At 45.7% G+C, this 24,323-nt stretch overlaps 1 protein-coding gene and 2 pseudogenes across 8 annotated transcripts in view; 1 reads left to right on the top strand and 2 right to left on the bottom strand.

Annotated features, from left to right (window-relative positions):
* TEAD1 (TEA domain transcription factor 1) overlaps positions 1-24,323 on the bottom strand; it is a 239,360-nt gene that overhangs the window by 39,010 nt on the left and 176,027 nt on the right. For all 8 annotated transcript variants that reach the window (XM_063946405.1, XM_063946409.1, XM_063946407.1 and 5 more), the window contains one exon: positions 17,960-18,133. In XM_063946405.1, the coding sequence (XP_063802475.1) occupies positions 17,960-18,133 (174 nt within the window). The remainder of the gene's footprint in view (positions 1-17,959; positions 18,134-24,323) is intronic.
* On the bottom strand, positions 8,575-8,693 carry LOC134971149 (5S ribosomal RNA; annotated as a pseudogene).
* LOC134971150 (5S ribosomal RNA) lies at positions 10,822-10,940 on the top strand (annotated as a pseudogene).

Here is a 24,323-nt window from a genome sequence, read left to right on the forward strand (position 1 = left end):
CTACGCTCTGAGTTTATTTCCAAGATATGCTGATACCTGTGTGTTTCTAACATGCTCCTCCAGTGACCCAATAACGGCAGAGCATCTGGGATAAGTGAGCGCCGTCAGTGGCCAGGTGTCTGTGTAGTATGGGCCTCATTCAGATTTGTACGTAAACCCGATGGTTTACGTACAAATTCGATTGTTGTGATGTCTGCGCCGGTGCAGAATGGGTCTTGCGATATCACTCGCAGCACCCAGTAAGCTGCAGCATGACTGACGTGCTGCAGCTTTTTTGGGGCGGCACCCAGCCCCATTCTTCAAAACGCCCCCGTTTCCAAGGCTTGCATTTTAATTACACGGAATTGTCCAATTCCAAACAAACATAAATTAGGCCCTATGTGTCTTCATTACAATTGTATAAATCTTCCAATATTTTACAGAAACATTAACAATTATCAGTGGAAAATGATGTGTATAAAAAGAATAGAAAATATGTTTGAAAGAATAATATTACCTTAATTAGAAGTAATGAGGAATTCAAGAGCAAGACGGGGACACTATGATGTTTCTGACACTCAATGTTCGGGTATGAAACAAATACTCCACAAGGGGGCAGCAAATAACCAGCAATTACACTGTCAGCACTTGCATGAAGATCTAGCATTACTGTACGATATGAGAAATGATTGCAATCTGACAAGTGGGTAAGAGCTCCCACATGATCAGCTAGAGCTGTCATGTTCTATTGATCAGTGCCACTGCACATCCTGCAATGAGTAAACAGCAAAACCACAAAAAACAGGCCAAATTAAGCTGCTGTAGCTGGTTTTGAGTGTCTACAAATACAACCAACTACTGATTTAATATTTTAGATATACATATATTTACAAACATGTTTATTTATAGATAAATAAATAACATGTTACTATACGCAACAATCTACAGCCACTAACACTAAAGGCCCATACACACGGTGAGATTCAGGCTAAGCCCGATTCTCACTATGCGACAGGGGCTAGGTCGGCACATAGTCAGTATCGCAAGCACACTCATTATGTGCTTGCGATACTGACTATGTGCGATTTTGGCTAAGTGTCAGTTTTGATTCTCTCTTCTATAGAGATAGTCAAAATTGACTTGCCTGCACAGTCTATCTAGTCTTGCGATGCCGACCGCGCGAGACCGCGCATCGGCATCGTAAGGTGACTTTCACCTTGCAATCTGCACTAACTTTCCTTACGATTTTGACTATATAGTCAAAATCGTAAGAAAATATCTCACAGTGTGTACACACCATTAAGGTCCGTACACATTAGACAATGTCGCTCTGTAAGCGACGTCGTCTAGTGTTTCCCCTCCCGGGCCGGTCGGCGGCCGCCTGTACACACTGAGCGATATGACCACTCATATCGCTCAGTGACTTCACACCTCCGCCAGCCGTGCATGCAGCTCCTGGACGACCGTTCAGATCGAGCATGCATGCACTGCCGACAGCGACGATCGTTGCCGACCCACGGGGCTGCGCATCGGTCGTCGATGGCGGCATACACACTTGCCGAAAAAATGAGTGATGTCGCTCAGGGAGGGGGAAAATAAGCGACGTAGCTCATTTTAACGGCAAGTGTGTATGTGCCTTAACAGAGCATATTACACAGATACCCGGCCACTGCCGGCACTCAGTGATACACGGCATACTGCACAGATAAAGGCCACTGCCAGCGCTCAGTGATACACAGCATACTGCACAGATACCAGCCACTGCCAGCGCTCAGTGATACACAGCATACTGCACAGATACCAGCCACTGCCAGCGCTCAGTGATACACGGCATACTGCACAGATACCAGCCACTGCCAGCGCTCAGTGATACACGGCATACTGCACAGATACCGGCCACTGCCAGCGCTCAGTGATACACGGCATACTGCACAGATACCGGCCACTGCCAGCGCTCAGTGATACAAGGCATACTGCACAGATACCGGCCACTGGCAGCGCTCAGTGATACACGGCATACAGCACATATACCGGCCACTGCCAGCGCTCAGTGATACAAGGCATACTGCACAGATACCGGCCACTGGCAGCGCTCAGTGATACACGGCATACTGCACAGATACCGGCCACTGGCAGCGCTCAGTGATACACGGCATACTGCACAGATACCGGCCACTGGCAGCGCTCAGTGATACATGGCATACTGCACAGATACCGGCCACTGCCAGCGCTCAGTGATACATGGCATACTGCACAGATACCGGCCACTGGCGGCGCTCAGTGATACACGGCATACTGCACAGATACCGGCCACTGGCAGCGCTCAGTGATACACGGCATACAGCACAGATACCGGCCACTGCCAGCGCTCAGTGATACACGGCATACTGCACAGATACCGGCCACTGCCGGCGCTCAGTGATACACGGCATACTGCACAGATACCGGCCACTGGCAGCGCTCAGTGATACAAGGCATACTGCACAGATACCGGCCACTGCCAGCGCTCAGTGATACAAGGCATACTGCACAGATACCGGCCACTGGCAGCGCTCAGTGATACACGGCATACTGCACAGATACCGGCCACTGCCAGCGCTCAGTGATACACGGCATACAGCACATATACCGGCCACTGCCAGTGCTCAGTGATACAAGGCATACTGCACAGATACCGGCCACTGGCAGCGCTCAGTGATACACGGCATACTGCACAGATACCGGCCACTGGCAGCGCTCAGTGATACACGGCATACTGCACAGATACCGGCCACTGCCAGCGCTCAGTGATACACGGCATACTGCACAGATACCGGCCACTGACTGCACTCAGTGATACACGGCATACTGCACAGATACCCGGCCACTGCCAGCGCTCAGTGATACACGGCATACTGCACAGATAAAGGCCACTGCCAGCGCTCAGTGATACATGGCATACTGAACAGATACCAGCCACTGCCAGCGCTCAGTGATACACGGCATACTGCACAGATACCAGCCACTGCCAGCGCTCAGTGATACACGGCATACTGCACAGATACCGGCCACTGCCAGCGCTCAGTGATACACGGCATACTGCACAGATACCGGCCACTGCCAGCGCTCAGTGATACACGGCATACTGCACAGATACCGGCCACTGGCAGCGCTCAGTGATACACGGCATACAGCACATATACCGGCCACTGCCAGTGCTCAGTGATACAAGGCATACTGCACAGATACCGGCCACAGGCAGCGCTCAGTGATACACGGCATACTGCACAGATACCGGCCACTGGCAGCGCTCAGTGATACACGGCATACTGCACAGATACCGGCCACTGGCAGCGCTCAGTGATACACGGCATACTGCACAGATACCGGCCACTGGCAGCGCTCAGTGATACACGGCATACTGCACAGATACCGGCCACTGGCAGCGCTCAGTGATACATGGCATACTGCACAGATACCGGCCACTGCCAGCGCTCAGTGATACATGGCATACTGCACAGATACCGGCCACTGCCGGCGCTCAGTGATACACGGCATACTGCACAGATACCGGCCACTGGCAGCGCTCAGTGATACACGGCATACAGCACAGATACCGGCCACTGCCAGCGCTCAGTGATACATGGCATACTGCACAGATACCGGCCACTGCCGGCGCTCAGTGATACACGGCATACTGCACAGATACCGGCCACTGGCAGCGCTCAGTGATACACGGCATACAGCACAGATACCGGCCACTGGCAGCGCTCAGTGATACACGGCATACTGCACAGATACCGGCCACTGCCAGCGCTCAGTGATACACGGCATACAGCACATATACCGGCCACTGCCAGTGCTCAGTGATACAAGGCATACTGCACAGATACCGGCCACTGCCAGTGCTCAGTGATACACGGCATACTGCACAGATACCGGCCACTGCCAGCGCTCAGTGATACACGGCATACTGCACAGATACCGGCCACTGGCAGCGCTCAGTGATACACGGCATACAGCACAGATACCCAGCCACTGACGGCGCTCAGTGATACACGGCATACTGCACAGATACCCGGCCACTGCCAGCGCTCAGTGATACACGGCATACAGCACAGATACCAGCCACTGCCAGCGCTCAGTGATACACGGCATACAGCAGAGATACCCAGCCACTGCCAGCGCTCAGTGATACACGGCATACTGCACAGATACCCGGCCACTGCCAGCGCTCAGTGATACACGGCATACTGCACAAATACCGGCCACTGCCAGCGCTCAGTGATACACGGCATACAGCACAGATACCGGCCACTGCCAGCGCTCAGTGATACACGGCATACAGCACAGATACCCAGCCACTGACGGCGCTCAGTGATACACGGCATACTGCACAGATACCCGGCCACTGCCAGCGCTCAGTGATACACGGCATACAGCACAGATACCAGCCACTGCCAGCGCTCAGTGATACACAGCATACTGCACAGATACCGGCCACTGCCAGCGCTCAGTGATACACGGCATACTGCACAGATACCCAGCCACTGACGGCGCTCAGTGATACACGGCATACTGCACAGATACCCGGCCACTGCCAGCGCTCAGTGATACACGGCATACAGCACAGATACCCGGCCACTGACGGCGCTCAGTGATACACGGCATACAGCACAGATACCGGCCACTGCCGGCACTCAGTGATACACGGCATACAGCACAGATACCCGGCCACTGACGGCGCTCAGTGATACACGGCATACTGCACAGATACCGGCCACTGCCGGCACTCAGTGATACACGGCATACTGCACAGATACCGGCCACTGACGGCGCTCAGTGATACACGGCATACTGCACAGATACCGGCCACTGACGGCGCTCAGTAATACACGGCATACTGCACAGATACCGGCCACTGCCGGAACTCAGTGATACACGGCATACAGCACAGATACCCGGCCACTGACGGCGCTCAGTGATACACGGCATACTGCACAGATACCGGCCACTGCCGGCACTCAGTGATACACGGCATACTGCACAGATACCAGCCACTGACGGCGCTCAGTGATACACGGCATACTGCACAGATACCCAGCCACTGCCGGCACTCAGTGATACACGGCATACTGCACAGATTCCGGCCACTGCCAGCGCTCAGTGATACACGGCATACAGCACAGATACCCGGCCACTGCCAGCACTCAGTGATACACGGTATACAGCACAGATACCCGGCCACTGCCAGCACTCAGTGATACACGGCATACTGCACAGATAAAGGCCACTGCCAGCGCTCAGTGATACACGGCATACTGCACAGATACCGGCCACTGCCAGCGCTCAGTGATACATGGCATACTGCACAGATACCCAGCCACTGCCGGCACTCAGTGATACACGGCATACTGCACAGATACCGGCCACTGCCAGTGCTCAGTGATACACGGAATACTGCACAGATACCGGCCACTGCCAACGCTCCGTGATACATGGCATACTGCACAGATACCGGCCACTGCCGGCACTCAGTGATACACGGCATACTGCACAGATACCGGCCACTGCCAGTGCTCAGTGATACACGGCATACAGCACAGATACCCGGCCACTGCCAGCACTCAGTGATACACGGCATACAGCACAGATACCAGCCACTGCCGGCACTCAGTGATACACGGCATACTGCACAGATACCCGGCCACTGCCAGCGCTCAGTGATACACGGCATACTGCACAGATACCGGCCACTGCCAGCGCTCAGTGATACATGGCATACAGCACATATACCCGGCCACTGCCGGCACTCAGTGATACACGGCATACTGCACAGATACCGGCCACTGCCAGTGCTCAGTGATACACGGCATACTGCACAGATACCGGCCACTGCCAGCGCTCAGTGATACACAGCATACTGCACAGATACCCGGCCACTGCCGGCACTCAGTGATACACGGCATACTGCACAGATACCGGCCACTGCCAGTGCTCAGTGATACACGGCATACTGCACAGATACCGGCCACTGCCAGCGCTCAGTGATACATGGCATACAGCACATATACCCGGCCACTGCCGGCACTCAGTGATACACGGCATACAGCACAGATACCAGCCACTGCCAGCACTCAGTGATACACGGCATACTGCACAGATACCGGCCACTGCCAGCGCTCAGTGATACATGGCATACAGCACATACACCCGGCCACTGCCGGCACTCAGTGATACACGGCATACAACACAGATACTCGGCCACTGCCAGCGCTCAGTGATACACGGCATACTGCACAGATACCGGCCACTGCAGGCACTCAGTGATACCAGACATCGGGATGTAAAGATATTGCGTCACTGGAAGAGCTTGGTTTACCTAGCATGTTAGAAACACACAAGAACATACTGCAAAGAATTTGGGTCAAGTATAATTGGCATCCTGTAGAGACAGTAGTAACGGCTCTGTTATACACGTGTCCTCATACACCAAGCCTCAATAAGCCATGCGGTGCAAGATGCCTGGTGTGAGTGAGCCACAATGAGCGGATGCAGTAAAACACCACTTAATATGTACCAGAGACACCAGGCTGCAACTTTACCCGCACAGGAGTTCGTTATAAATATGTACAAAGTCGCAGATGAAGCACAACAGAACTTGCCGTGAAACAAAAAACGTGATCGCTGCACTGAAGTACAAGTGTCGCATATGAAATTTGTTGCATCTTACAGATGCTCTGTGTAAGCCGCATCACACAGGAGAAGGCCCAACAGCGGTAAACGACACATCTGTATTTGGGTATTTGTTACTGGTGAGTTTGGGTCTAGCTGGGCCAGGCAGGGTCATCAGCTATTAGACGCTGGCAGTTATCAGGAGTGAACTGCAAAACCTGACTGACAGCAGAGAAGAGGACACAATACGTATAGTATGTGTCACCTGATCACAGGTTCACCTAAATCCCAGCACAGACATCCGCTATAATACTGGGTGTAAAACAAATATTAGGGTACAGTTTGGAACCGAGATGCTCATTTACATACTCAATTATGGGCAGGTTAGAGGGGCCAGGTGGTTCTTATCTGCCGTCACATTCTCTGTTTCTTTCTGTTCCATATGTATTGTGTGTAGATTATATATATATATATATATATATATATATACATACATACATATACACACACATGCTGCAGCACTGCCTAATGGTACAGCTAAATTGTACATGGTCTATCCTAACAGCTATATTCAGAACGCTCACCCACTGCTAAACACCGATGCCGTGTCATCCAAGTGGAAGTGTCTATTCCAGAGGTTCCAAAACTGTGTGCCGTGGCTCCCAGGGGTGCCTCGGGACACTTGCAGGGGTGCCCTGGGTTGGCGGTCCAGGACCAATTCAAATTATTCATGGTCAATATAATAGGCAAAACCAGTGCTGGTGGCTGCCAGTCATAAAATATGTGGCCAAACAGAAGCAAATCTTGTCCCTCACCACACAACTGACCCTAAGGATGACATATAAACGCGATCTACTTACTGTAATATTTCTTTCTACATTTCTCAATAAGAAATTTTTGGCCTAGGGGTGCCGTGAAAAAAATTCTGATATTCTAGGGCGCCGTGATTCAAAAAAGTTTGGAAACCACTGGTCTATTCCATACATCTGCAACATGCAGTCATGACCTGTAGAACATATGCACATTACTTGCACCGGGGCTTCAGGGAAACTAAAATGGTCTAAATTTATACGTATTTTAAACAAGGTTTAGTAGACACTTTTTTAATAGTTACTTTTCCCATGGTCTTTGTTACAAGTGTAGCAATATGGCCCTAGCAGGAAAAATGTAATAAGATATGTTTTAACCACTTGCCTCTGGAGTGGTCGCATCGGTTGTTAACATGCTGGGCTTTCCCCGACATGGTCGAATCTGATGCGACCAGTCAGAAATACGGAGAGAAGCAGTTGCCCGTCAAACCCAGCGGATGTAGAGAGGACCAGCCGTGGGGACATAAAAACACAGCAGAGCCCTGGCACATTCTGTGTCTAGCTAAGAGAAAGGAATAAATCTGCACAGGATATTACAATTTCAGTTCAGTAATTTGGAATATTATGTATTCAAACCAACATAAAGGCCTACTCAAATAATAAATTCAGCAAAATAGTTGGTGGTGCTCCAGGAGGATAGTTATAACAACTATGAAAAAACAAAGTATGGTCCTTTGGAGAGAACAAAGAGCCAAAAAAAAGCAACTATAGGCCTTTTCCTGAGCACACTTGAAAAAATTTTTTTTTTTTTTTTGTAATGATGAGATTATTAAAAATTAACATTTATTAATATATACTTAAGAAAAAAAACGAGAGCTGGCACTAATAATTTAAAGAACATAAGTATTTGCCAGTACTAATGTACCTGTTATAGGCAAAATTATAATAGGTGAGCGATAATAAATGAATGAACCCTCATACATAGAAAAAAATTCATACATATCCTCTCTAATCAGGAATTTCTATGAATGAGGTCACTGCCTCGATTCCTATGCAATCTGACAAATGCTATTGGCGTGAGATCAGATTGATGTAATGAGTCCCAAGTTGCTTAAGCGGTTGGAGAGTAAAATACCTACGGTACCTAGTATTCCCTGGTGGTTCCCCATCCAGGTACTGACCAGGCCCTGCAGTGCTTGGCTTCCAAGATCAGACGAGTTTGGGCATACTCAGTGCGGTCTGACCGTAGGTGAAATTGTCTCCTAGGCGCAGCGTTTTCCGATTGTGTTGAGACCCAAAATCAATCGTGAATTAATTGATATATTAGATTATATGGTCACAAATGAATATGATGATGAAAACGCAGTGAATTTATGAATATCTAATCCAGGGTGGGTTTCAAACAATAATGCTGACTGTGCAGTCAGAAAAACAGTTGTGCTCCTTATCAGCTTAAGCAGCAAGAAGGCTTGATAGTGCCCATACGTGCTGAGTAAATAGGAGATCTATTACAATTGTGCTCCAAAAAGAGCCTCAGCAACAAATGGGCTTAATAGTTTCCACAATAATCAGGACAAAAGAAATTGTGTATGCAGTATAGTAATTACCACAGAAATGGATATGATGATAATGACACAATAAATTCATAAATGTCCTGATCAATGGTAGGTTTCAAACAATAATGCTGACTGTGCAGTCTTTGAGTTTGATATTCATCAAAGAAACAATTGTACTTCTGATCAGCCTAAGCAGCAAGAGGGCTCGATAGTGCCCACAAGTGTGGAAAAAATATAAAGTCTATTATAATTGTGCTCCAAAAAAGAGCCCCAGCAACAAGTGGGTTTAGTAGTCTCCACAATAATCAGGACAAAAGAAATTGTGTATATAATAAGATAATTGCCAGAAGTATTAATTAGAGCATATATGGTGATTTGCAGATTGCAAATGTCCCTTATGAGAGGGTTGCTCCCACTCCACCTTTTCCCAGTAGTTATACACAAAATGGAATATTGGGCATAATACTCAAGGTGATATGAGAAGAATTTACATATCAAGAAATAGGTTCCTCTCAGATTTCCCCTAATGAATGGGGAAATGCATGGTGACCCTGTGGAAAGGATAAGGGGGAGCCAAAGGTCGGGTAAAGAAAGTCCGTTTGCGGCCAGGAGCCGATGGCAGTCTTTCCAAACCTTCTATGGGGACCCTCTGGCCAATAGACGGGACAGGTATGGAGAAGTGAGGCGCCGGCGGCCGCGGTCCGTGCGACCGGAAGTTCGGGCGCCGGGACCGGAAGTGACGCGCGTTTCGCTCCGAGAGCTTGATCACATGATCAAGCTCTCGGAGCGAAACGCGCGTCACTTCCGGTCGCACGGACCGCGGCCGCCGGCGCCTCACTTCTCCATACCTGTCCCGTCTATTGGCCAGAGGGTCCCCATAGAAGGTTTGGTAAGACTGCCATCGGCTCCTGGCCGCAAACGGACTTTCTTTACCCGACCTTTGGCTCCCCCTTATCCTTTCCACAGGGTCACCATGCATTTCCCCATTCATTAGGGGAAATCTGAGAGGAACCTATTTCTTGATATGTAAATTCTTCTCATATCACCTTGAGTATTATGTCCAATATTCCATTTTGTGTATAACTACTGGGAAAAGGTGGAGTGGGAGCAACCCTCTCATAAGGGACATTTGCAATCTGCAAATCACCATATATGCTCTAATTAATACTTCTGGCAATTATCTTATTATATACACAATTTCTTTTGTCCTGATTATTGTGGAGACTACTAAACCCACTTGTTGCTGGGGTTTTTTTTTGGAGCACAATTATAATAGACTTTATATTTTTTCCACACTTGTGGGCACTAGCGAGCCTTCTTGCTGCTTAGGCTGATCAGAAGTACAATTGTTTCTTTGATGAATATCAAACTCAAAGACTGCACAGTCAGCATTATTGTTTGAAACCTACCATTGATCAGGACATTTATGAATTTATTGTGTCATTATCATCATATCCATTTCTGTGGTAATTACTATACTGCATACACAATTTCTTTTGTCCTGATTATTGTGGAAACTATTAAGCCCATTTGTTGCTGAGGCTCTTTTTGGAGCACAATTGTAATAGATCTCCTATTTACTCAGCACGTATGGGCACTATCAAGCCTTCTTGCTGCTTAAGCTGATTAGGAGCACAACTGTTTTTCTGACTGCACAGTCAGCATTATTGTTTAAAACCCACCCTGGATTAGATATTCATAAATTCACAGCGTTTTCATCATCATATTCATTTGTGACCATATAATCTAATATATCCAATTAATTCACGATTGATTTTGGGTCTCAACACAATCGGAAAACGCTGCGCCTAGGAGACAATTTCACCTACGGTCAGACCGCACTGAGTATGCCCAAACTCGTCTGATCTTGGAAGCCAAGCACTGCAGGGCCTGGTCAGTACCTGGATGGGGAACCACCAGGGAATACTAGGTACCGTAGGTATTTTACTCTCCAACCGCTTAAGCAACTTGGGACTCATTACATCAATCTGATCTCACGCCAATAGCATTTGTCAGATTGCATAGGAATCGAGGCAGTGACCTCATTCATAGAAATTCCTGATTAGAGAGGATATGTATGAATTTTTTTCTATGTATGAGGGTTCATTCATTTATTATCGCTCACCTATTATAATTTTGCCTATAACAGGTACATTAGTACTGGCAAATACTTATGTTCTTTAAATTATTAGTGCCAGCTCTCGTTTTTTTTCTTAAGTATATATTAATAAATGTTAATTTTTAATAATCTCATCATTACAAAAAAAAAAAAAAAATTTTTTTCAAGTTGCTCAGGAAAAGGCCTATAGTTGCTTTTTTTGGCTCTTTGTTCTCTCCAAAGGACCATACTTTGTTTTTTTTACATTCTGTGTCTAAACACATTATCGATAGATATCGATTACGGGGCTTCCGATTAGGGGTGGCAAACTAATCTGAATAGTTTTAAAGTGTTTGAAGTTCAAGTTCATGCGCAGTATGCTAGAGAAGGTCACTGATCATCAATGGTTTTGCAAAACCATCAGTGGCGTATGCAGATGGTGAGTACTTTTCCATCGATGGGACACCAATACATCACACAATGTTAAGAAAAAACATTGGTGGCATCTGCCTAACAACTGACAATTTCCAAGTGATCTTTGGGGTTAGGTGGCTTATCAGCTCAGAATATTCGCTGTAATACTGGAAAATGCCATGTTCTGAGATTGCTGTATGACTTGATAGTTCAGGTAAATTATGATTTACCCGAGTAGCCCAGACACAGACAGGAAACTTTCCACCACTGGTGCACCACCCCCGATAACCTCAGCCTTACCCCTGACCCTCCTTCTTCTGTCCCCGCCCTCCCCTCCCCTCCCAGGTAAAGTAGCTGACCAAGCATAGTGGCCCCATGACAAAGCCAAGACATCTGCCAAGATGAGTTATAGCAGCGTCCAGGAGGAAAAAGAATGGCCTCACATCCGCTGTCCTCATTTGGAGCCCCAGGGGAACAACCAGACTGCCCTGAGTTACCACTACACCAGCAGGTAGACTCCAGGTAGACTCTTCCTCAGCCAGGAAACTCTTACCTGTACCATATGCCCTAACACTGCACAGCCACCTGCTCTGCTTACTATGTACATGTCCTAACCCTGCACAGCCAACTGTTCCGCCTACTATAGCTATTAGAGAGAGAGGAAAAAAACAGGATACAGGTGTAAAAAAAAGAGAGGGAAAAAAAGGAGGCGGGGCAACATGGGGTGATAGAAATAGTGGGTGGACAAAAAAAAAGGATGGGGGGTGGGGGGGGGAAGAAGAGAAAGAAACACAGTAAAAGCAGGGAAGTTGGGAGAGTTTTTGTAATGTACTCTGATCGAATGTGTGCATGTAAATAAAGGAAAGTGCAGACTATTTACACCACACCTGGCAGAGGGAATGGAAACACCTGAACACGTCCTTAATACCAACCTACACATCCCTCTTCCTGCATTTAGTTGTCCTAGATTTGCTTCTAGATTGCATAACTAGCATGGACTTCAAAAGGAAGGCAGGTCTGCAGACACATCTGGACACCAACAGGAAGAAGTCTGCCAAACTATGTGTCAGACTATTACAAGAGAACACAAGGCAGTTCTATATTTATTTTGTTATTAGAGTTAAAAAAAAATACTAATTGTTATGTTGCAACGAATCTCTAAACTCAGAGAAATATTTATCGATCATATGTGCAAATTAGTGGCCAATAGCACCATGGGGAAGGGTCAATCCATACGAAGTGGACAAACACCAGTTGCTTGACCATTTAAAACAAACAAACATTTTTTTTGTCAGTTATCTCCCCTATATATGCCGGTAGTTTAAAACCACAAATATTTTTTTTATATATTTTTTTTTACTTTCTTCCTTTTCGGAATGGTGGCCATATTTAGATCATGGGATGTGGTAGAGCCTTGGGGCAAAAACCATTGTTCTCAGCAAAGTGTGGGCTACATTTTTTGATTTATGCATAGATTACCTTATTTCACTTTAATGGTGAAAAAGAGGGCCCAACGAGAACAAAATATTTGCAAACATATGACTTGTCAGGGTGCCATTATCTCAGCTTGGGAAAATATATCAAGTTTCAGTTTTTTGTGACAGGTACCAACTGTATGTACTAGTAGTTTGTTATCAAAATGCTGAAGTCTGGAGATGTGTGTCCTACTGTTTTGATTAGATTTTGGAAATCAAGTTTTTTTTTTTTTTTTTTTTACCAACTTTAGACCTAAAAATCTTGGATTGGCAAAACAGGAAAATTTTTATTTTTTGCTCAAGTCAAGGTCTAAGCTACTGTGAAAATTTCAAGTCGGAGACTAATGGCAGCATAAAGTTGTTATTGATGAAAAAAATAGAAAAACATTTTTTTTATACAGGCTCAATATAAGTTTATAATACTGGCCTTGGGGTCAATCCATGTGGAGTGGTCCAGCCCTGGGTGCTTGACCATTTAAAAAAAAATAAATAAATTGTGTCTGATCCCTGTAAGTTAGTATTCAGAAGCCACCATTACTTTATTTTTATTTGCCTTCATATGAAGATGGCGCCCATTTTTGTATCATGGCGTATGGCATTTTTCACTGTTGTGGACATCTGGGGTAAATGCAATATATTAGCACAGAAAAGTCATAGAAAGCTGGGATAAAAAAAAATATTTTCAGCATATTTCAATCTACATTTTTGTCATAAAACTATTTTCCTACCTCACTTCCTTATGGCTGAAATCTAAGGCCAAAGTTAATTGTCAGATTTTTTTTTTGTAAAAAAAAAAAGGCTTTTTTTTATTGTATTTCAGGGGTAAGGAATAACATTTTAGAGCTGTAATTTTAAGAATAGTTATATACTCAAAGATTTGCCAAACAAATTCTGAGTTATCTATCTTGTCTACTTTTTTTTTTTTAGAGCACTTTGAAATTGCTTGTTTTTCACCTAAATTGACCTTTTATATCTCTGGTGGGGACCTGACAAAAATGTCAAATTCACAGCATACACAGTACTCTATGAGGGGTAACTGTAAAAAAAAAAATAAAAAAAAAATTGGAGTTTGATATTTAATTTTTTTAGATTCCATTTCAACTTTTTTTTTTATCAAGTACCCCACCAGAGATATAAGAGGTCAATTTATGTGAAAAACTAGCAATTTCAAAATGCTCTCATAAAAAAGTAGACAAGAAAGATAACTCAAAATTTGGCAAATATTTGAGTTTATAACTTCCCAAACAAAATTACAGCTCTGAAATTTTATTCCTTCCCACTAAAAAACAATCCCAAAAAATAGACTTTTCAAAAAAATCTGACAATTAACTTTTGCCTTAAATTTCAGTCATAAGGAAGTGAGGTAGGAAAACAGTTCTAAAAAGTCTACAAAAAAAGTATATTGAAATGTGCTGAAAATAATGTTTATTATCCCAGCTTTCTATGAATTTTATGAGCTAAGATATTGCATTTACCCCAAACGTCCGGAACAGTGAAATGTCATATGCTATGATACAAAAATGTCCGCCATCTTCATATGAAGGTAAATAAAAATAAAGTAATAGTGGTTTCTGACTACTAACTTACAGAGGTCATCACACACAAAAAAATACAATATTTTAAAAATAGTCAAGCAGCCAATTAATTTAATTCTGGGCCATCTGATATGGATTGACCCCTTAATGTCTAAACTTACGGGTTAATTTTTAATAATAGGGCATTAATATATTTAATAACAATATTTAATGTGCACAGAAGTGATTACATTTGGTTTTTCAGCAGTAGGTGGGAAATCTCAGAAAGTTTTGGTGAATATTGTGTGATCATCCAGTAGATGTTGTCTGCTCCAGAGCATTCCGTTTCCTCAATATTTTGCACAGGAACCCAGGTTGAGTTCTTGTTGTTCTTCTGAAATGAGGTTCTTGGTCCTGATTGATGATAGAAAACCACGTGAACGTCCATGTACTGCACGCCGATTTCATCCACTTCTCCCAGCCGCCACTATCTATAGTACTCACAGTCAACTGTGTCTATGATCCCGATTCTGATAGGGACAGACTTGCTCACTTGGACTTCTTCATACTCTGCAGAGGATGAAGTTAAGTAGCATTTAATCTTGCTCTCTGACAGAGGATCAAATCGATGGTAGCTCCTGGTCCCAGGAACTTGTTGGCAGCTCTCAAATATTTCTCTCAGTTCTCCAGTATCTGCTTGAACCTCTTGACTTGGAACATAACGGTAGAGAACTCCTTTTAAGTTTTGTGAGCAAAAGTTGAAGAGGTCATTTGGTGTTAGAATTTGATTATTTAATGGTCTTCGGAGGCTTGCCTAAGTTGCCTCCCTCTTCATGGTTACACCCACACCATCTCAAGGATTCTTCTTGTGTGGGGAAATGAAGAAGTCACATTCACATGCAAGACAAAAATCTGTTTTATTGTTGCAGATGTTTGCAAAATTCTTCTTGCTCTTGTACGGGCTTGAGGTGCCATCTGAGAAATAGATGTTCTTCACTTCAGCGACAGTTGCTTTGATGTGGTTGATCAGGTTGGTTTGGAACGTGTGCACAGCCACCATGTTGATGTCCATGTGATCACTAATAATGAAGACACACTGGTGCCTCAATTGGCCCTCTTCATGATAGTAATACACTAATGGATGGATTGTTGAATGAATTACATGCGTATGGCGTTCATTCTCCTGGAAGGAGAGTTTTTAACCCCTAACACGCTAGGCTGTTTCAGCAGGACACCGGAAATCGGACAGGGCGCACTTCAGTATCTGGAAAGCGGGCAAGGCACAGCACCCTGCTAAAATAGCCTAGCAGGAACACCAAGTTCATGTTTCAACATGCACAGACATGTCAAAGTCTGTTAGCCTACTCTACACTGTGCCTGTCTCTACAGGCAAAAACTGTCCTCTACTCAGCTATATATCCTCCAAGCAAACTAATCAATCCTATTTCTGGAACAACATAAAATAAAAAAAATTTACAATTATTTTTCATAATTTTTTTTTACTGAAAAATTAGATCTTCTAGAAAAGTAAATTAATAATGAAAGTTTCAGACTATTTGTCCAGATGTGCTGCATGTTTAGGTTGACCTGCTAGCCCTCCCAAATGTGAATGGGAGCTAACTTGATCTGGTCTTTACTCACCAATATGATATTTCTGATTTCTCCAACTCCCTTTTTCCCCTCTATGACCACCACCTGCTCTCCTAACTTATCTCTCTCTCTCTCTCTGCTTCATCATGACTACTTCCTAAGGCTACCATCACTAAGCGTAACATTATGGGCTGCCAATACCACTTCCCTATCCTCCCTGTTCAATTACTTTCATTCATGCCCTGAAGAAGCCACTTCCCAATACAATGCATTCCTTATTTCTGCTCTTGACTCTGTGGCTCCGCCAACCACTATTCATCCTCGCAGATCAACACCTGAACCCTGGCACACCAAATGCACCAGATATCTGCAAAAATGTTTACGTACTGCTGAGCCACACTGGAGGAAATCACGCTATAAGGCAGACTTCCTCCATTTCAAACTTATGCTCTCATCCTTCAGTGCTGCCCTTTCCCTCACTAAACATTCATCAAGAACCTCATCTCCTCCCAGTCTTCCAACCCCCGGTGCCTCTTTGTCATTGTCAACTCACTCCTTTTCCCACCCCGACCTCATCTCCCTTCCTCACTCTCTGCTCTTGACTTTGCCACTTCCTTCACATCCAAAATTGACTCCATACGTCAGGACATCACATCCCACCACACCATCACCAACCAGCCGCCTCTTGGTTAGCTCCTTCCAGCAAGCCATTTCATTAGCAAATGATCTAATCAGTGCCCCTCTACCCATTATAAACCTTCACGAACACTTGTCTGCTGCATAAGCACACCATTTTCCTTGCGTGGGTGGGGTGTCCAATCACTTTTGTCTACATAGTGTAGTCAAAACAACATTGTCAAGCATGATATATTGTTTATAATCACTGAGTAACTAATCTCCACATTAAAACCATATTGTATATTTCTGGATTCCTCACGAAAAGAAACCTCAGAGTTATAAAAAACAATTATAGTAAAAATAAATAGACAAAGCCAAATTCTGCGCCCAAGCACCAGTTTATGACATTCTTCGACTAACTTTAAGCCCTTAGAACAAATCAAAAATGAGTCCTAGGAAATTTACGTTTTCAAAACTGGAGTTGGTGTGTTACGTGGCAGGGCTGAAGAGGTGCGGAATGACTCCAGAATAAAGTTTATTCAGTGCCTCTTTGGAACAACTCTCTTTTGCAAAAGAAATTAACTTTACTTTGAAAGTGAAAATTAATTGTACAGATGACAACAACCATCTGGCCGTATAGCAAATACAGGTACCACACATTAGCCACTCCTTGTCTGAACATACTAGCCTCTCCTTCTCACCCAACTTAAACATAGGAGGGGTTGGTGTGAGGAAGTGCTTCACCCTCAAAGAAAACGTTTTAAGCGCTAGCTCTTTCAAGTGAACCTCATGGCAGCAGTGTCCCCATGATTGGATGATGGTGAAATAGATTTTAAAAGACACAAAATTATGGGGAGGGGGGAATGTCAGACAGTACTTTGTCAATACTGATTTTGTGAAGACTAGCTACACTACAGAATGTTAAGTTGTGAGATGTTTTCTGAAATTATGTGACTTTTATAAAGTGATTAGGAAAATGACAAGTGTTTAATCAAACTTTTACAGCCAAACCTATAATATCTGCATAGTAACATTAAAGTTATAATAGACATAATTTCATATAGCTCAACAACATACGAGCTGGATCTAGAAACATGCAGGTTATATTACTAACATATATGAACGGCACAAAGTTGACAGATATTAGCCGCTTCTCTAAGCAGTACTAGATTGATACAAGCTATGGACCAATAATCCTCTCATTCATTACATGCTATAAGAGTTACATGAAGAAGAAATATAGGTCACTCACCCAGAACTTCACTAAGAAGAATGCATTTTGTGGCCCTTTCCCAAAGAGTTCCTTTAAGCCCCCTTTCTTTTCTGGAAATTTGTCGTAAATTTGGCGGATGTCTACGGATTCCAGCAGTGGATCGCTGTACGAGTGATTGGCCTGTCCAATATGCACAAAGAGGTGTTTGTTGTACTGGAAGAGAACAGACAACTTGTGAGAGACGGAACAGCACAACACCTGTCTGATAGTCTACTATAAAGTCATTACCGTCATCTACAGTGTTATTGACATTGTTAGGTCACCTTAACCAATCGCCCGTCATACCTAGTGTTCATTCTAGCACCCTGCACCTTTCAAAACATGTGCAGTTCCTCTTTCCTGCCTGGGGTGTCGCTCTCTGCTCTGGTACTTCTGAGAACACTCTGCTCTGTATCTCAGTACTAAAACGCTGGCCAGAATGTGCTGAGAAGCACCAGAGCAGAGAGTGACACCCCAGGCAGGAAAGAGGAACTGCACATGTTTTGAAAGGTGCAGGGTGCTAGAATGAACACTACATACCTTTCCATGTCGTTAGGCAATGTCACATGATAATAAGCAAAATGGAATGAGCAAATATTTGGTCTTACGGTCGCACTACCAATAATACATTTAGAAACTGTACCGGAGTAATAGAAAAATTTACACTTAAAAAAAAAATATAATACCCTATTAACATTGAAAACACAGATATAAACCGGTTTACCCACCCTCATCAACATTAATACACCACACCAAGCAGGCTGACCGCATAGAATACCTGCAATGATCATCTCTGTATGTAACACATGTAATAGCACCTATTATACAAGTGGCAACTGAATCTCCTAGAACCTCGTACAGCACATGCACCCCACAGTGTGTACACAGAGAGTTGCACTTGTGACGGAGGTGTACAGCATCAGACATGTACTGGAAATGTGCTGGGAGCTCCAGGGCAGTAACTGGGAGATGGCCCGTCTTACGGGTATGTTGCTGGTGAACTCAGACGCTTAATTGCTCACATTGGAGGCCGCACTCCGACGCAGAATCGGCACCCAGTGTGGGGCTGGTGAAAGTTTCCAGGGTGCAACCGATCCTGGTATCTAAAAACGCTCCAAGTGGTATCACAGCGTCTACAGATGCTCACAGTGGTCGTATCGTGCCTTCCACAGTCAGACGCACGCCTGTACCCCAGGGGATAGCAGATACTGGCATTAGCATAAAGTCTCAGGCGTGACTACGGATAAGACGCTAAAGCAGCCTCTACCTAGGGATTTGCGGAGAGGTAAATGGCTGGGGAGGCGCTAGCTAGTTCCAGAGCCAGATTTATATACAATTTATGAGCCAAAGGGTTCATGTGGGCATTATACACAGGTGCAGCAGTATATACATGTGGGCATTATACGCAGGTGCAGCAGTATATACATGTGGGCATTATACACAGGTGCAGCAGTATATGCAGGTGGGCAATATACACAGGTGCAGCAGTATATGCAGATGGGCATTATACACAGGTGCAGCAGTATATGCAGGTGGGCATTATACACAGGTGCAGCAGTATATGCAGGTGGGCAATATACACAGGTGCAGCAGTTTATACTGCTGGAAATTTGGTGAGTTTTGATCAGAGATGTGTGGAAAAGATAAGCAGATGCGGCTCTGTCTCACCTGCCATAGACTTTTTACTCCAGAGATTTGACTATAAAAATCATTAGATTAATAAGAAGGAGATATTTATAATATATTCTTGTATTTGTCATATACTTTATATAATCAAACCTCTGGTTTAAACGTTAGTATGGCAGGAAAGGGTCTGACTCACCCCACCGCCCGTCACTGCCTCTACCTACCTGTCCCCCATCATTTACACCTCCAACTACCTGCCTCTCATCATTTTCACCTCCAACTACCTGTCCCCCATCATTTCCACCTCCGCCTACCTGTTCCCCATCATTTACACCTCCGCCTACCCGTTCCCCATCATTTACACCTCCGCCTACCCGTTCCCCATCATTTACACCTCCGCCTACCCGTCCCACATCATTTCCACCTCCAGCTACCTGTACCCCATCATTTACACCTCCGCCTACCTGTACCCCATCATTTACACCTCCGCCTATCTGTTCCCCATCATTTCCACCTCCGCCTACCTGTACCCCATCATTTCCACCTCCAGCTACCTGTCCCTCATCATTTCCACCTCCGCCTACCTGTCCCCATCATTTCCACCTCCAACTACCTGTCCCCACACCTCCGCCTACCTGTCCCCCATCATTTCCACCTCCGCCTACCTGTCCCCCATCATTTCCACCTCCAACTACCTGTCCCCATCATTTCCACCTCCAACTACCTGTCCCCATCATTTCCACCTCCAACTACCTGTCCCCATCATTTCCACCTCCAACTACCTGTCCCCATCACTTCCACCTCCAACTACCTGTCCCCCATAATTTCCACCTCCGCCTACCTGTCCCAAATCATTTACCCCTCCAACTACCTGTCCCCCATCATTTACACCTCCAACTACCTGTCCCCATCATTTACACCTCCAACTACCTGTCCCCATCATTTACACCTCCAACTACCGGTCCCCATCATTTCCACCTCCAACTACCTGTCCCCATCATTTCCACCTCCAACTACCTGTCCCCATCATTTACACCTCCGCCTACCTGTCCCAAATCATTTACACCTCCAACTACCTGTCCCCATCATTTCCACCTCCAACTACCTGTCTCCATCATTTACACCTCAGCCTACCTGTCCCCATCATTTACACCTCCAACTACCTGTCCCCCATCATTTCCACCTCCGCCTACCTGTTCCCCATCATTTACACCTCCGCCTACCCGTTCCCCATCATTTACACCTCCGCCTACCCGTTCCCCATCATTTACACCTCCGCCTACCCGTCCCACATCATTTCCACCTCCAGCTACCTGTACCCCATCATTTACACCTCCGCCTACCTGTACCCCATCATTTACACCTCCGCCTATCTGTTCCCCATCATTTCCACCTCCGCCTACCTGTACCCCATCATTTCCACCTCCAGCTACCTGTCCCTCATCATTTCCACCTCCGCCTACCTGTCCCCATCATTTCCACCTCCAACTACCTGTCCCCACACCTCCGCCTACCTGTCCCCCATCATTTCCACCTCCGCCTACCTGTCCCCCATCATTTCCACCTCCAACTACCTGTCCCCATCATTTCCACCTCCAACTACCTGTCCCCATCATTTCCACCTCCAACTACCTGTCCCCATCATTTCCACCTCCAACTACCTGTCCCCATCACTTCCACCTCCAACTACCTGTCCCCCATAATTTCCACCTCCGCCTACCTGTCCCAAATCATTTACCCCTCCAACTACCTGTCCCCCATCATTTACACCTCCAACTACCTGTCCCCATCATTTACACCTCCAACTACCTGTCCCCATCATTTACACCTCCAACTACCGGTCCCCATCATTTCCACCTCCAACTACCTGTCCCCATCATTTCCACCTCCAACTACCTGTCCCCATCATTTACACCTCCGCCTACCTGTCCCAAATCATTTACACCTCCAACTACCTGTCCCCATCATTTCCACCTCCAACTACCTGTCTCCATCATTTACACCTCAGCCTACCTGTCCCCATCATTTACACCTCCAACTACCTGTCCCCCATCATTTACACCTCCGCCTACCTGTCCCCATCATTTACACCTCAGCCTACCTGTCTCTCATCATTTACACCTCCGCCTACCTGTCTCTCATCATTTACACCTCCGCCTACCTGTCTCTCATCATTTACACCTCCGCCTACCTGTCTCTCATCATTTACACCTCCACCTACCTGTCCCCCATCATTTACCCCTCCAACTACCTGTCCCCCATCATTTACACCTCCAACTACCTGTCCCCATCATTTACACCTCCAACTACCTGTCCCCATCATTTACACCTCCAACTACCTGTCCCCATCATTTACACCTCCAACTACCTGTCTCTCATCATTTCCACCTCCAACTACCTGTCCCCATCATTTCCACCTCCAACTACCTGTCCCCATCATTTCCACCTCCAACTACCTGTCTCCATCATTTCCAACTCCAACTACCTGTCCCCCATCATTTCCACCTCCGCCTACCTGTCCCCATCATTTACACCTCCGCCTACCTGTCTCTCATCATTTACACCTCCGCCTACCTGTCTCTCATCATTTACACCTCCGCCTACCTGTCTCTCATCATTTACACCTCCGCCTACCTGTCCCCCATCATTTACACCTCCGCCTACCTGTCCCCCATCATTTACACCTCTGCCTACCTGTCCCCCATCATTTACACCTCCACCTACCTGTCCCCCATCATTTACACCTCCGCCTACCTGTCCCCCATCATTTACACCTCCGCCTACCTGTACCCCATCATTTACACCTCCGCCTACCTGTACCCCATCATTTACACCTCCAACTACCTGTACCCCATCATTTACACCTCCGCCTACCTGTACCCCATCATTTACACCTCCAACTACCTGTCCCCCAGCATTTACACCTCCGCCTACCTGTACCCCATCATTTACACCTCCGCCTACCTGTACCCCATCATTTAAACCTCCAACTACCTGTCCCCCAGCATTTACACCTCCACATACTTGTCCCCCATCATTTACACCTCCGCCTACCTGTCCCCAGCATTTACACCTCCGCCTACCTGTCCCCCAGCATTTACACCTCCACATACTTGTCCCCCAGCATTTACACCTCCACATACCTGTCCCCCAGCATTTACACCTCCACATACCTGTCCCCCAGCATTTACACCTCCGCCTACCTGGCCCCAGCATTTACACCTCCGCCTACCTGTCCCCATCATTTACACCTCCACATACTTGTCCCCCAGCATTTACACCTCCGCCTACCTGTCCCCCATCATTTACACCTCCGCCTACCTGTCCCCCAGCATTTACACCTCCGCCTACCTGTCCCCCATAATTGAGTTTTTAGAGTAATTCACCTCGAAATGAACATGTCTTTATTGCCAAAATTAGGCTATTTAAACCCCTCAAAGTGCATTGGAAGGGGTGCTCCTGAGCTTCTGCGCTGTGTCCCGACATTTTACCTGAAAATAAAGATTTGCCCCACCTTTTCACCTGCTCAGGTGTGTGCACAATAAAGCCCTGAAGATTCCCTCGGAAAAAGCAATGAGCGTTTGGAATTGAGTTTTAAATGTAATTTGCGTTGCGAATTCTCCAGGAGAACGGCCGCTGCACCAACTCACACCTAAGTGAATGGACTGTTGCATGAGGAAGTGAAAAGGGAATGAAACCGTATCTGTATATAAACTACAGTATCTGTTCACAACAACGCAACAGAAGTTTCCATCCAAGCACTGGAAATGCACTGTATTCACCAGGTCCAGGTAAGATTGGCAATGTCACTTATCACCACTACATTCATGTTTCCTTTGGTACCACGCCGTCTAGTATACAAAACAATTCTACAATGAATCCTTTATGACAGTGTGGCACAATCTGATAATGGGAGACCAAAGACATCACTGTAGAGAAAACCACAAACGTGTTACAGCAGTGTACGTCACTGTGACAGAAACCTAAACCACCATCCACTGCAATCACCTGGAATTGCAGCACAGTCTTAGGGGTAAATTTACTGAAGGTCGATATTGTGTTTTTAGCCATTTTTTTTTTTATCGGTTTTGCAAGCCAACCATTTACTAAAGTCAAAACGACCAAAAACCTGGCTTGGAAACTTTGGAGCAGCTATTGATTGTTTTTACATAAACAAGTATATAACCCGGAGACTTAATAAGCATCATTTTATCACCCTAAAATGACAGAAAACCTGCCCAAACAACAGACCTGTCTGCAAACGGGACGCTGTTACATTGCCAGCGGTCAGGATACTGACGCCAGAATCCCAGCCACTGAAAATGCCTGACGGATTATTCCCACTCGTGGGTGTCCACAACACTCTGAGTGGGAATAGAAAATGTGGTGAGCGCAACAAGCCACCGAGCCCGTAGCAAGGCGAGCCTGCAAGGGTCTTCACTGTGCTCATCCCCCTGCTGGCATTTTGGCGGCCAAGATCCCAGCATACTATACCCAACGCCTGCAAACAATTGACAGCAAGTTTGCAGTAGAATGTATAAGGCTTTCAAACCCAACAGGTATCAATGTCTGCTTTTAAATCACAGTCAATGGAGATGCATAGTAAATGCTGGGTTTTTAGATTGTAAACCAACGTTGATACCCGTCTGTTCTGAAATAGACTCAAAAGCAACCATTTGTAGATTTACCCCTTAGACCAAGGGTTCCCAACCACAGTCCTCAAGGGACACTAAGAGGC

This window comes from Pseudophryne corroboree, chromosome 11 (genome assembly GCF_028390025.1).
Source record: "Pseudophryne corroboree isolate aPseCor3 chromosome 11, aPseCor3.hap2, whole genome shotgun sequence".
Lineage (NCBI taxonomy): Eukaryota > Metazoa > Chordata > Amphibia > Anura > Myobatrachidae > Pseudophryne > Pseudophryne corroboree.